General features: G+C 29.3%; 1 protein-coding gene across 1 annotated transcript; it reads left to right on the forward strand.

Annotated features, from left to right (window-relative positions):
• The first annotated feature begins 3500 nt into the window (after positions 1 to 3500).
• On the forward strand, positions 3501 to 8880 carry LOC101488438 (ras-related protein RABC1-like). Its single transcript, XM_004502886.4, has 7 exons — positions 3501 to 3642; positions 3805 to 3946; positions 4124 to 4192; positions 4300 to 4365; positions 6875 to 6996; positions 7720 to 7848; positions 8393 to 8880. Exons 2-7 carry the CDS (start codon positions 3814 to 3816, stop codon positions 8498 to 8500), a joined length of 627 nt encoding a protein of 208 aa, XP_004502943.1. The 5' UTR covers positions 3501 to 3642; positions 3805 to 3813; the 3' UTR covers positions 8501 to 8880.
• The last annotated feature ends 2186 nt before the right edge of the window (positions 8881 to 11066 follow it).

Here is an 11066-nt window from a genome sequence, read left to right on the forward strand (position 1 = left end):
TTTTTATATCACGTTATTTCTTTTTGTGCTATAAACCAAATTATATTTGATATTGGTAGGTTGGGCGTATGGATGACAACATAATCTGCACTAATGGATATCCACCCGAATTCGTCTTGATTTGAACGGGGAAAACCGACTTTGATTGAGTGCAGATACATGTGTGTATTTTTCCCGAAATTAAAAGTTGGGGGAGGAGACGGGTTTGGGGTGGTGATATCCACCCCGAACCCGTCGCGCAAATAATATTTTTGTAATTTTTAATTTTTTATACATATACATATTGAATATATTTTATAATTTTTTTAAAATATTAAAAATTATAATCTTATCTCTATTGAAAATATATTTTAATAATTTTTTATTATATTAATTATAATATATATGACTTTTAAATTTAGAATTTTATATACATGAATGGGTGCGGTGTGGGCGACAAAACTTGAACCTTGCGGGCGAAGATGATACTTAAAATTTCACATCTGCTATGAAACGGAGGCAGACGTGGGTTTTATCTGATTAATCGGGTGCGGGGGTGAAGGAGGTAAAATCCGCTTTTGTCCCGCCCCGTTGTCATATTTTATTGGATAGATTCAAACTCGATACTTTACAATTGTGTAAATTAATTATGATAAAATTTATCATCTTTTGTAAGATTTTTTTTTTAACAAAAAAAAAAAGAAAGAGGAGAGTGATATGTAATGAATATTCTATATTGAATCGTGACATACTGATAAAATAATTTGCAAATAAAATTGTTCTAAGAAAAAGAAATTAAAGCGTATAGTTAAAATGAGGAAATAAATATTCAACCAATTTGCTAATAAACGTCACTATATTTTAATATATATACATATGTTAAATTTATTACCACTGTTATCAATTTTAAGTAAATTGTTATATATTTTAGAGTTAAATAATTTTTTAGTCGAAAAAAATATTCTTAATTTTTACATAAAATTTCGTCAACTTTTAGAAATTTAAATTTTTTTTTTATTATTAATCATTGATTTTAACGTAACTATCATGTATCTTTTGGATTTTTTAATATTTTTTGTATTAATGTTTAGGACATATTTAATAACTAGTACCTTGCAAAAATTTAAATTATTTTAATAAATGATGAATTAAATATAAAATTTTAAACTTTAATTGTTAAAAATTCATAATTAATATATCGTTTATTAAAAAATTATTTTTTTGTAAAAAAAAAATTAATATTATAATATCTTAATCATTAGTGCAAAGGACTAAACAGTTGAGATTTTATAGAGACTACAAATTTATTTAACCTTATATTTTATTAAAAATCTAGTTCAATTGATTAATAATTTCAGTTAAAATGAATTATTTGAAATAATTGGAGTTTGAATTCTAGTTGAAAAAAGTCTTGACCACACTTAATTTCCCACCCAACCAAAATTCATTATATTTGTTTATATATTATCTTTTGGCCTAACTAATATATCGAAGGTCTAATTTCATAGATTGTTTTGTACAAAAAATTACATTGAAGATCTAATTAATTCTAGCTGAATTAAAGTAACACATGATAAATTAACATTTTACATGAATTTAGTGATAGAATTTTACATGAAAATGTATTCGTATGTCCTGAAAATTTATACTATTACTTAAATTATAAACACTAAAAGTATATTATAAGGATATATTACCATTTGACATAAATGAAAATTATTTAATTATTATATGATTAGATTTGAGATTTGAGTGGTTAATGAATTTTAGTTTATGACAAATTATTTAGATGAATTCAAGTTCAATTTCTAGCTGAAATAATTTTTGATTAATCTTTACTTATATTTCATATGAATTCTGAATTAATACGATTTCATTTCTACGAGAATTAAATAATTAAAGAAAATGAAAATTATTTTCTAAATTATTACCAATGAAAATTTTAATAAAAATATAATACTAATATATTTTTTTTGTCAAATAATTTAGTGGTTAGACTCAAACACGTAAGTGTGTAAAAATATGGAATTATAAATTCCAACTTAAACTTTTATATATCGATGTATATATGGCTATCGATTGAATTCTACTTACGATTATAGGACACATGGTGATCTATTTTAAATAATTCAATTATAAATTTTAAAATATTCTTATTGTTATTTTAATATATACGATGCACAACACAACATATCAAAGTTTGTGAGGGAGACATGGCCGTGTGTCTATGTGCATGTGCATCAATAGCACAAGGCATTCAATTGGTGAAGATTTTAATTTTTTTTCTTTAATAATATAAAAAAATCTTTTGGAGATAATATAATATGAATATTTAATTGATAAATTTATTTCAAAAGATATTAGAAGAATATATCTTTTTAAATAGTTGGAAGTATATTAAATTTAAGTTGTATTAAAATATTATTTATAATTTAAATAAAGTAGTTCAGATTTTTGGTTATTTATTTAATAAAAATATAATATTTTAAAGTAATTTTTTATTATTAAAGATTAAATTTATCAGATTAAAACATACATTTAAGACGAAACTGCATGGAAGGAGATAATAGGTAAGATGAGACTTAATAATAATGTTATTTCAGGAGGATGGAATGAGGTAAAATTTCCAAGTTGGTAAAATTTCCGGGTTTGGAAGATTAGATAGGACATTTATTAACGAAAATATAAAATTAGATGTGACACAATTTTCAAGTAATGAAGTTATGATAATTACCGTTAAGTCAATGGAATGAAGCCAAAAAAACCTGTAATTTGAGATTTAATATATATTTCTAAAGATTTTAGAATTATTCATAACAAAATGAATTAAATAAAAAGTTAATTAGAAAAATAAAATTATAATTTTTATTATACTAAGAAAATTCTAATATTTTTAAATTTCAATTTAAAAAAAATAAATAATGCAAATTTAAACGTCAGTCAAATTAGTATTTGAATTTTGTCAATTAACAAATATATAATTAAAATTATAAAATATTAATAAAAATAGTTTATATGTAAATTTTTATTATTAAATATTTTGATGTGACACTGCAATTGAATATTTGACTTATCTATGTGGTCTCACATTGATACCATCTTCTTATGAACAAATTTATCAAATAAATTTTATTATTTCAAAAATAAATTTGTGATTGATTATAATTGTACATGAACTATTATGAACAAATTAGTCTATGAAAAGTTTAAATTTTATCAGAAAATTAGTCCATAGAAGATTTTAATTTTATTAAAAAATTAGTCGAGATTGTGATAAAATTAATATGAAATGAATATAAAAAAATTAAATACTCAATTAATATATATCTTATACTTTTTAAAGATAAAAACTTAAATATAAATAATTTTAATTATTATTTTATAATTTTAAAAATATATTTGTTAATTTATAAAATTTAAAAATTAATTTCATACTACATGATTTAATTATGAATTTTTGTATTATCTTTTTATTTTTGACCGGATAACTTTAGTGCAATAGAGTTGTAAAAAATGAGAAAATAAAAAAGAGAAAGTGGAACGTCGACCTGGTAATTCGGACACGGTTCCATTTTTATTTTTCCTTGTTAACAAAATTTAATACTCAATCAACAAAATTCAATACCTTTTCCTCCATTATTTCATCTTCTTCTTAATTCTTAGGTATGCAAATCCTTCTCTCTCTCTCTCGATCATTGTTTGCCATTGCACATTTTCTCATAACGCAATATTTCCAGTTTCGGAATCAATTTCTGAATCAAAGGAATTGGAACCGACATTGAATTCTTGTTCTTTAATTCAATTGTAATTTTATGATCTATTCAGTTGATTGCGATGGATTTGAGTACGAGTCAGGAATTCGATTATTTGTTCAAGTTGTTGATGATTGGGGACTCTGGAGTTGGCAAGAGTAGTCTCCTCCTCTGTTTCACCTCTGATGCTTTCGAAGATCTATCCCCAACAATTGGTTCGTTTTTCCCTCTACTCACGTGCCTTTCTTTCTGAATCATTGTTTATGCATGTGAGGATAATGTCATTTTCATACTCATAGTAACCATTGCATTGTTTGTTAATTAATGTAGCCTTAGCTGATATCATTGATCTAGAGTTTCATGTTTTTTGTCTTCTTTCCTTCTCAATGTAGGTGTTGATTTTAAGGTCAAATATGTTACTATGGATGGTAAAAAGTTGAAGCTTGCCATTTGGGATACAGGTTTTCGGTTATGTTTATTTATGTTTCACTTTATAGTACATTTTTTCTTCTTCAAATTCTTGACTGGTAGTGGTATTTAAATGTATATATCATGATTGATTATGCAGCTGGTCAGGAGAGATTTAGAACACTAACAAGTTCTTATTACCGAGGTGCGCAAGGGATCATTATGGGTGAGTTTCATTTCTTTATTTATTGATTCACCATTCACCACCCTCCGAGTCATCATTAATTTCATGGGGTAGAATATTTTTAATTTTCATGACAACCCAGGTCCTAGACTGAAATTTATTGTAACATTCTGTGTGATGATATCATAATAGAGATAAACAGTTTGTAGTATTTCTTTTGGAAGTAATGTCTTTTATACCGTTAGGCAATCTGGTGCAGTATGTGATTATGGTAAAGGGAGTTGGTTCTTAGCTAATAGAAGTTAAAGTCAATTTTCTTCCATATTGAGCTGTGTCATGCTTTTGATACATGATTCAAGCATTTTTGTTGCCTCACATGATCCAACCAAAGGTTTCCATAAAGATGATAGTTTCAAAATAATGGTGAATGATGATTAGAGGTGGCTATATAGAGCATTGTAGAAATTAGTGACTGTAATGGCTGAGGATAAGTGTAGAGGTGATTTTGAAATTAATATTTTCATGATGATCTCAAGCATGTATGATGTAACTAATTGATTACTTACATGCTAATAAACTTTATGGACCTTTATATATAACTCATTTCCCATTACCTAAACACGGAAAACTAATCTAACTACTAATATATATATATGTATATATTTGAGAGTTGAAAACCATTAATGTTGATCTTCATATCTTAACTATGATTGTTAGGAACCTGGAGAAATTGTAAGAGAGAAAGATAGAAAGAATAAAAAAATAGAAGTACATTATAGAAAAGGGAACAAAAAAGGGAGAATAAAATTCTCCGCAAGGGGTTTCCCTCCAAAAACAATTTCTCCTATCACAGCTACTATCAAATGTACAGAATGAGCCCCTGTGTCTTGCTTTTCCCTACTATTTATATTTTATAATCCTTCTAATAAACCAGCCTAACTAATCCAAATGGCTTTATCTCCTCTTTACTATCCTAGCAAGACCACCCCCTTCAGTTTTCAACTTTGTCCTCAAGGTTTAAAACGAAAGACATGATTCTTTGGGCATTTTTGTAGCTTTAGTAGAATGAACATATAAAAAAAAAAAAGAATGGACATCTCCTTTCAATTTAATGCCTCCCAAGTTTTCTTCACTTTCCATCGTTTGTATAGACTTGACTTATGTAATTTCCGCACCAGGATCCTAATAGGTTACAGTGGTAATAGGCTAATAGCTGTGTCATTATCCCTGGTTTATGTTGTTGCAGGCATACTAAAAGAGTGTGTTACCTCCTTTATTCCATAGACTCGGCTGATTAAGTCCAAAAATAAGTTTGGTTGGCAGACATTGCTAGTTACCCTTCTCTCATGCTCCACAACTTTTGTGTGGGCTTCGGTTTCCCTTTGGTCTTCTTACTCACAAGATCCCACTCTTTTCCCTTTAGCATCTAGTTTCTATTTCTCCATCTCTTGACCCATCGTAATTTTGGATACTCCAATCCTTTCGACACTCTTTTTATCATAGGGGTTCCTACTTCTCCCATTTCTTCATCACAATTGATTCCTTGCATTTTCACGAACATCTTGATTTAAAAAATGCTAGACTTCTACGGACAAGGCTATTATAATTCATGATCGTTGGTCTTCTCTTCACGAAGCTGTCACCTTCATTTCTCCTCCAACAAGAGCTTGTCAAGTTGGATCAATTTGTTATGAACTCAGAGAAATTGTAATGAAAGAAAGATAGAAAGAATAAAAGATATAGAAGAGTATTATTGAAAATTGAACAGAAAATGGAGAATGGCATTCTTCCCATGGGTTACCCCTTCACATTCCTTTTGTAAGAACAATCAGATGTACGGAATGATGACCCCTTCTATCCTAACTTTCTTTATTTATAATCCCATCTATCTTGCTAACAAACCTAACTTATCCCAACCTTTTTAACTTCTCTTTGTTGATATTTCTTTTTGATTTCATAACTGTTAGACTCCTGCAGACAAAGGCTGTAATCCATTATCATGCCCTCCTTTAGTAATACTGCTGCCAACTTCATTTCTCTGTCAACAAAAGATTTGGCAAGTCGAACTAATTTGTCGGGAACCCAGAGAAATTGTATTGAAAGAAATTTAGAATCAAATTAATAGAAGTGTATTTTTGAACAATATACAGGAAATGGATACTATAATTTTTCCCTCCACAAAGGATTTCTTCTTTCACAGAAACTATCAAATGTACAAATGACCCCAATTTATTATTCCTTCAAACCTAACTAATCCCAACAATGACTTCTCTTTATTATTCTAATATGATATTAGCATGTGAACACTTTAAAACATACTTTCCTATCTATATCATTCTATGGCTTGTTAAGTAAGTGCTCTTTCATATAATTGAGCTACGACAATTCAATAATTAACTAAAATTTGCGTTGAAATAATTGATTGGATTCACCTGGAAATGGCCTGTATAGATGCATTATGTTGACTTGTCTATGGAAATCAGGAAACTGTAGATGTACTGTTGAAATTTTGTTTTTGTTTAACTGCATTTTATTCCTCAAACTGCTGCAGTTTACGATGTCACTCGGCGAGATACATTTACAAATCTCTCTGAAGTATGGGCTAAGGAAATAGACCTCTATTCAACAAATCAGGACTGCATCAAGATGCTTGTTGGAAACAAAGTGGATAAGGTATATTCTTTTAGGACTTTTACAATCATATGCTCTCCCTTTATTTTCTCATGTGTTCTGCAGTCATGTAAAGATTTTCACGTACTTCATCCTTACGTTTATCTATGGATGGAGCATGATGCCCGAGCGTTGGATCAGAAGTTTCTCTCCTTCCCATTTGTCAAGGAATATCGTTGTTTTAGTGATTTCAATGCGGGTGTGCCTCGTGTGGAAGTTAATGCGTGGTTTCTATTATTGAATGTGTGTCACGAAGGGATTATGGATCTTTTTGGAGCTGGCGTACTTGTCTTCGGCCTGTTTTGTTGTCTTTTCAGTTTTAGTTCTTCTAGGTTCCTTGGCTGTGATTACTTATCTTTTTTTTCCGTTTTCTCTCAAGTTACTGTAGCAGGATTGTATTACCCTTCGATTTTTCTTTACATAAGAAACATAAGGAGGCGGGTTATTTTTGTATGGTTTTACTTAGTATTTAAAGTAAATATAAATAATGAATTTGCATTGAATGGTATGCTATAGGATTCCATTGGCACACTAAAATCCATTTCCATTATGGCCTTTTAAGAATCATTTCAATTTTCGAGTCTTAGACGTCTCCAGTCTTCTGCAACATGTGCAATTTGTTTCTTGTTCTGGTTTGTGCAATTTATTTGAGCATGTTACTCTCTCTCTCTCTCATGCATCCAATTAGAGGAGTTAACATGCAGATGGATAATATTTGCTTTTCAGGAGAGTGATAGAGTTGTGACAAAGAAAGAGGGAATAGACTTTGCAAGGGAATATGGTTGCCTATTTACTGAATGCAGTGCTAAAACTCGAGTTAACGTACAACAATGCTTTGAAGAGCTTGTTTTGAAGGTATGCTGAGGACATGTTTGCTCATTTCCTTACATAATTTTTGTCCACTATGGGTCTATTGCATATATTCATTATGCCCTTAACCGCACTACTTCCAAGCAAAAACACCGACATATTAAAGTCATAATTTCTGAATCATGCATTAATGGTCTGTATTAAAAAGTAAAGTCATATAGCTTTATTTTTTCAGTTTAATCACCATAGTTATAAATTCAAATATCATAATTTGTTCCTCTCACATCTTAACTCTAATAACACTTTAATCCTTTCCATATATATATGCCTCCTATGTATAATTGGGAAAGAGACAAATGTTTAATTGAGAAAACTATGTTGCACAAGCTGGGGAAAGAATTAAATGCAAGATCAACAGCCAATCATATAATCTGTTTCTAATGAAACAAAAATTGACATGTAAAGAAAAACTGGTACATGGGACACCTGGAATCAGATTGCATATTTTGAATTGTGATGATAAACATTCTAACATCATAGAATACAACCATATATTTACGTATAAGTTTTGATCTGTATGTGAACCCAGGTTTTGGACACACCTAGCCTCTTAGCCGAGGGATCTAAAGGGGTCAAAAAGAACATTTTTAAGGACAAGCCACCCCAGTCTGATGCAGCCACAAGTGGTTGTTGCTAAGAAAAGGCTATTTCACTCAAAGTAAAAAATCACTGCCTATTGAAGATCTCAAAAAAAAGGGCGTTGAATCCGTTTTCAGAATCAGAGTTCTAAAACACGCTTATTGGTGTTTATTTAGCACCAGCTGAAGTCTTCTAAAAAAGAATCCATGCTCCTGGTTTGTCTGGAATATTTGTAATATAATGATTATGGTTTTCTCTTCTTTTTCCTTATTTGGATTTTATTATTATTATTATTTGCATTTAATTTCATATATTTTGACGTGCAAGAATCGTGGATATATCATGTTATGAAAACCAATTCTAATTGTAAACAATGCCTGGACAACAATGTCATGTAACTTTTTTAAATAGACAAATGTTAGTGTACTAGTTTTGTAAGTATTTTTCCTTTATTAGGGTTTGACTCCTGGTCCTTTAACTTCTCCAACTCTTTTAAGTCTTCGCTCAAATCAATTGAGCCCCATTGTTATGAGTATTGATCAGTCTAAAGAGCAATATAGGTGATAGTTTGGTGTAACAATTAACGGGGCTTCGAGGTGGTTTGAATTTGCAATTCAGAACAGATAAATATGACACATAATTGGAGCTTGAGACTATTTATTGTTGTAGTGAAAAAACAAACAAGCACCTCAGATAAATGTGACCCAAAACACTGGGAATCTGAGACTATTTATCGATGCAGAAAATAAAAACACAATTAAGTTATTTAAGGTATCTTGTACAGTAACTCTTATTTGGAGATGTTGTTACTTATTCGTACACTTAACATACTTTTTGTTTGACAGAGACTTTTTTTGACTAAGACTTAAATAGTTAATGGGTTTTGTTTGTTTTTTGTTGAATATTTTAATTAAATGGTGCCCACCTCTAGTGCTCTTCCCCCAACCAAATTTCAACACAGGATTTTCAATGATTCTAAGCACAGTGCAGTGCACTCAATTTCAATCATCCCTCACAAATTCTTTATGGAAATAAGATTTTGAGATTAAAGTTGGGGGTAAGTACAATCAACATCTCCTAACTCTTTGGGCCCTTTTTCTGTACAAGTTATTATAAGGACAAGAGGAGAGGGAAATCCCTCATAGAAAACAAGTCCCATCAACTTGCAGCTATGCAATTAGCAACTTGTCGACATATATGCTGTTGCCTTTTGCATTTCTTTCAATTTATTTTCACATAAAGAGAAGCCAGCGGAAGCTTGTTTGCCAATTTAGTAAAACATATTGGGTTTGGTGGGTCAAGTACATGTGCTTCTCCTTCTTGTCCACAAAAATGCACTAAACTCTTCATAAGGTTGGGAATCACCACTTACCCCACACTGCATATTTAGTTTCATTTTTTAATAGACAATTAATTATAGGGGCATAAAATTAATTTTTGTCACAACAGAGTTAAACACACACTCAATGTGTAAGAGAGCAAAAAATGATTTTAAACACACAAAAATGTAAGATTTGAAACTTTTAACTGCAAACGTAAATTTTATATTCAATTTTTTTGTTCAACTCATATTTACAACGACTTATTCAAGTATAAATTTTGTTATATTGAACTCATTTTAACAATTTTTTTTTTTTTGATAACAAAACCAAAGATACTTACTTAGATATTAATCTTATTATGTGTTAAATTGGAATTAAAAAAAATAGTAAAAATAAAAACAAGAAGTTGTATCTAAATTTTGTTCAAATAATTATTGTGTCCAGTGAGATCACTAGACACATGGAATCGAATTTTGATTAGAGAAAAATATAAGAAATAAAAGCCAAAACCAAAAGCACATCAACAAGGAAAAGAAAAGGTGACAAAAGAATTTGTCCTATTAATCATTTATTTAAGTTGGTGTCCACAATTAATTATTCAACCTAAAATCAAAAGGTGAGTGATGAGCACTTTAGGAGCCCCGGATCATGGGGATGTGAAGTGTCTCCAGTAGTGGTAATTGAGAAGCCTTAAAATTTGATGGATCAAAGGTTAAAGAGATACATCGGCTAAATAATATGACTATATAGTCTACCCCACTAATTTCATTTGATTTGAATGCAACATTTCCCTTTACCATAAAATGTAATATCATTGAGTTAAAACATCATTTTACAAAACTATGTACTAGTACGTAGCATAAGATAATGCAATAAACTTATGTGGTTAAGCTTGTTAATAAATACAATTTTGTCAAACAATTGGAAAAGTGAGCTTTCATGACCAAGCATTCAAATTATCATTTTATTAATTAGGTTTATGTATAATCATTCCTTGAACCAATATAGTCAAGAAAGTGACTCTATTCTTGTCAAATCAAATGCAATTTTCAATCTAATTATCATGTCATTTTCTATAACCATGCATTATATGTATAACAATTAGTTTGTGTGTCGTAAATGGTTTGGATTTATAGTATATATTTAATATTAATATAATTGTATACTTAGGTAGTATACAATTGATATATTTTCTATGGTAAAAAATTCATATATTTTCTCAATGATAAATAAATTAATAGTGATTATTTTACACCAACAAAATTAACTTACAATTCATATATTTTCTACAATATAAAAATT

The sequence above is a fragment of the Cicer arietinum genome, chromosome 5 (assembly GCF_000331145.2).
Source record: "Cicer arietinum cultivar CDC Frontier isolate Library 1 chromosome 5, Cicar.CDCFrontier_v2.0, whole genome shotgun sequence".
In the NCBI taxonomy this organism is placed as follows: domain Eukaryota; kingdom Viridiplantae; phylum Streptophyta; class Magnoliopsida; order Fabales; family Fabaceae; genus Cicer; species Cicer arietinum.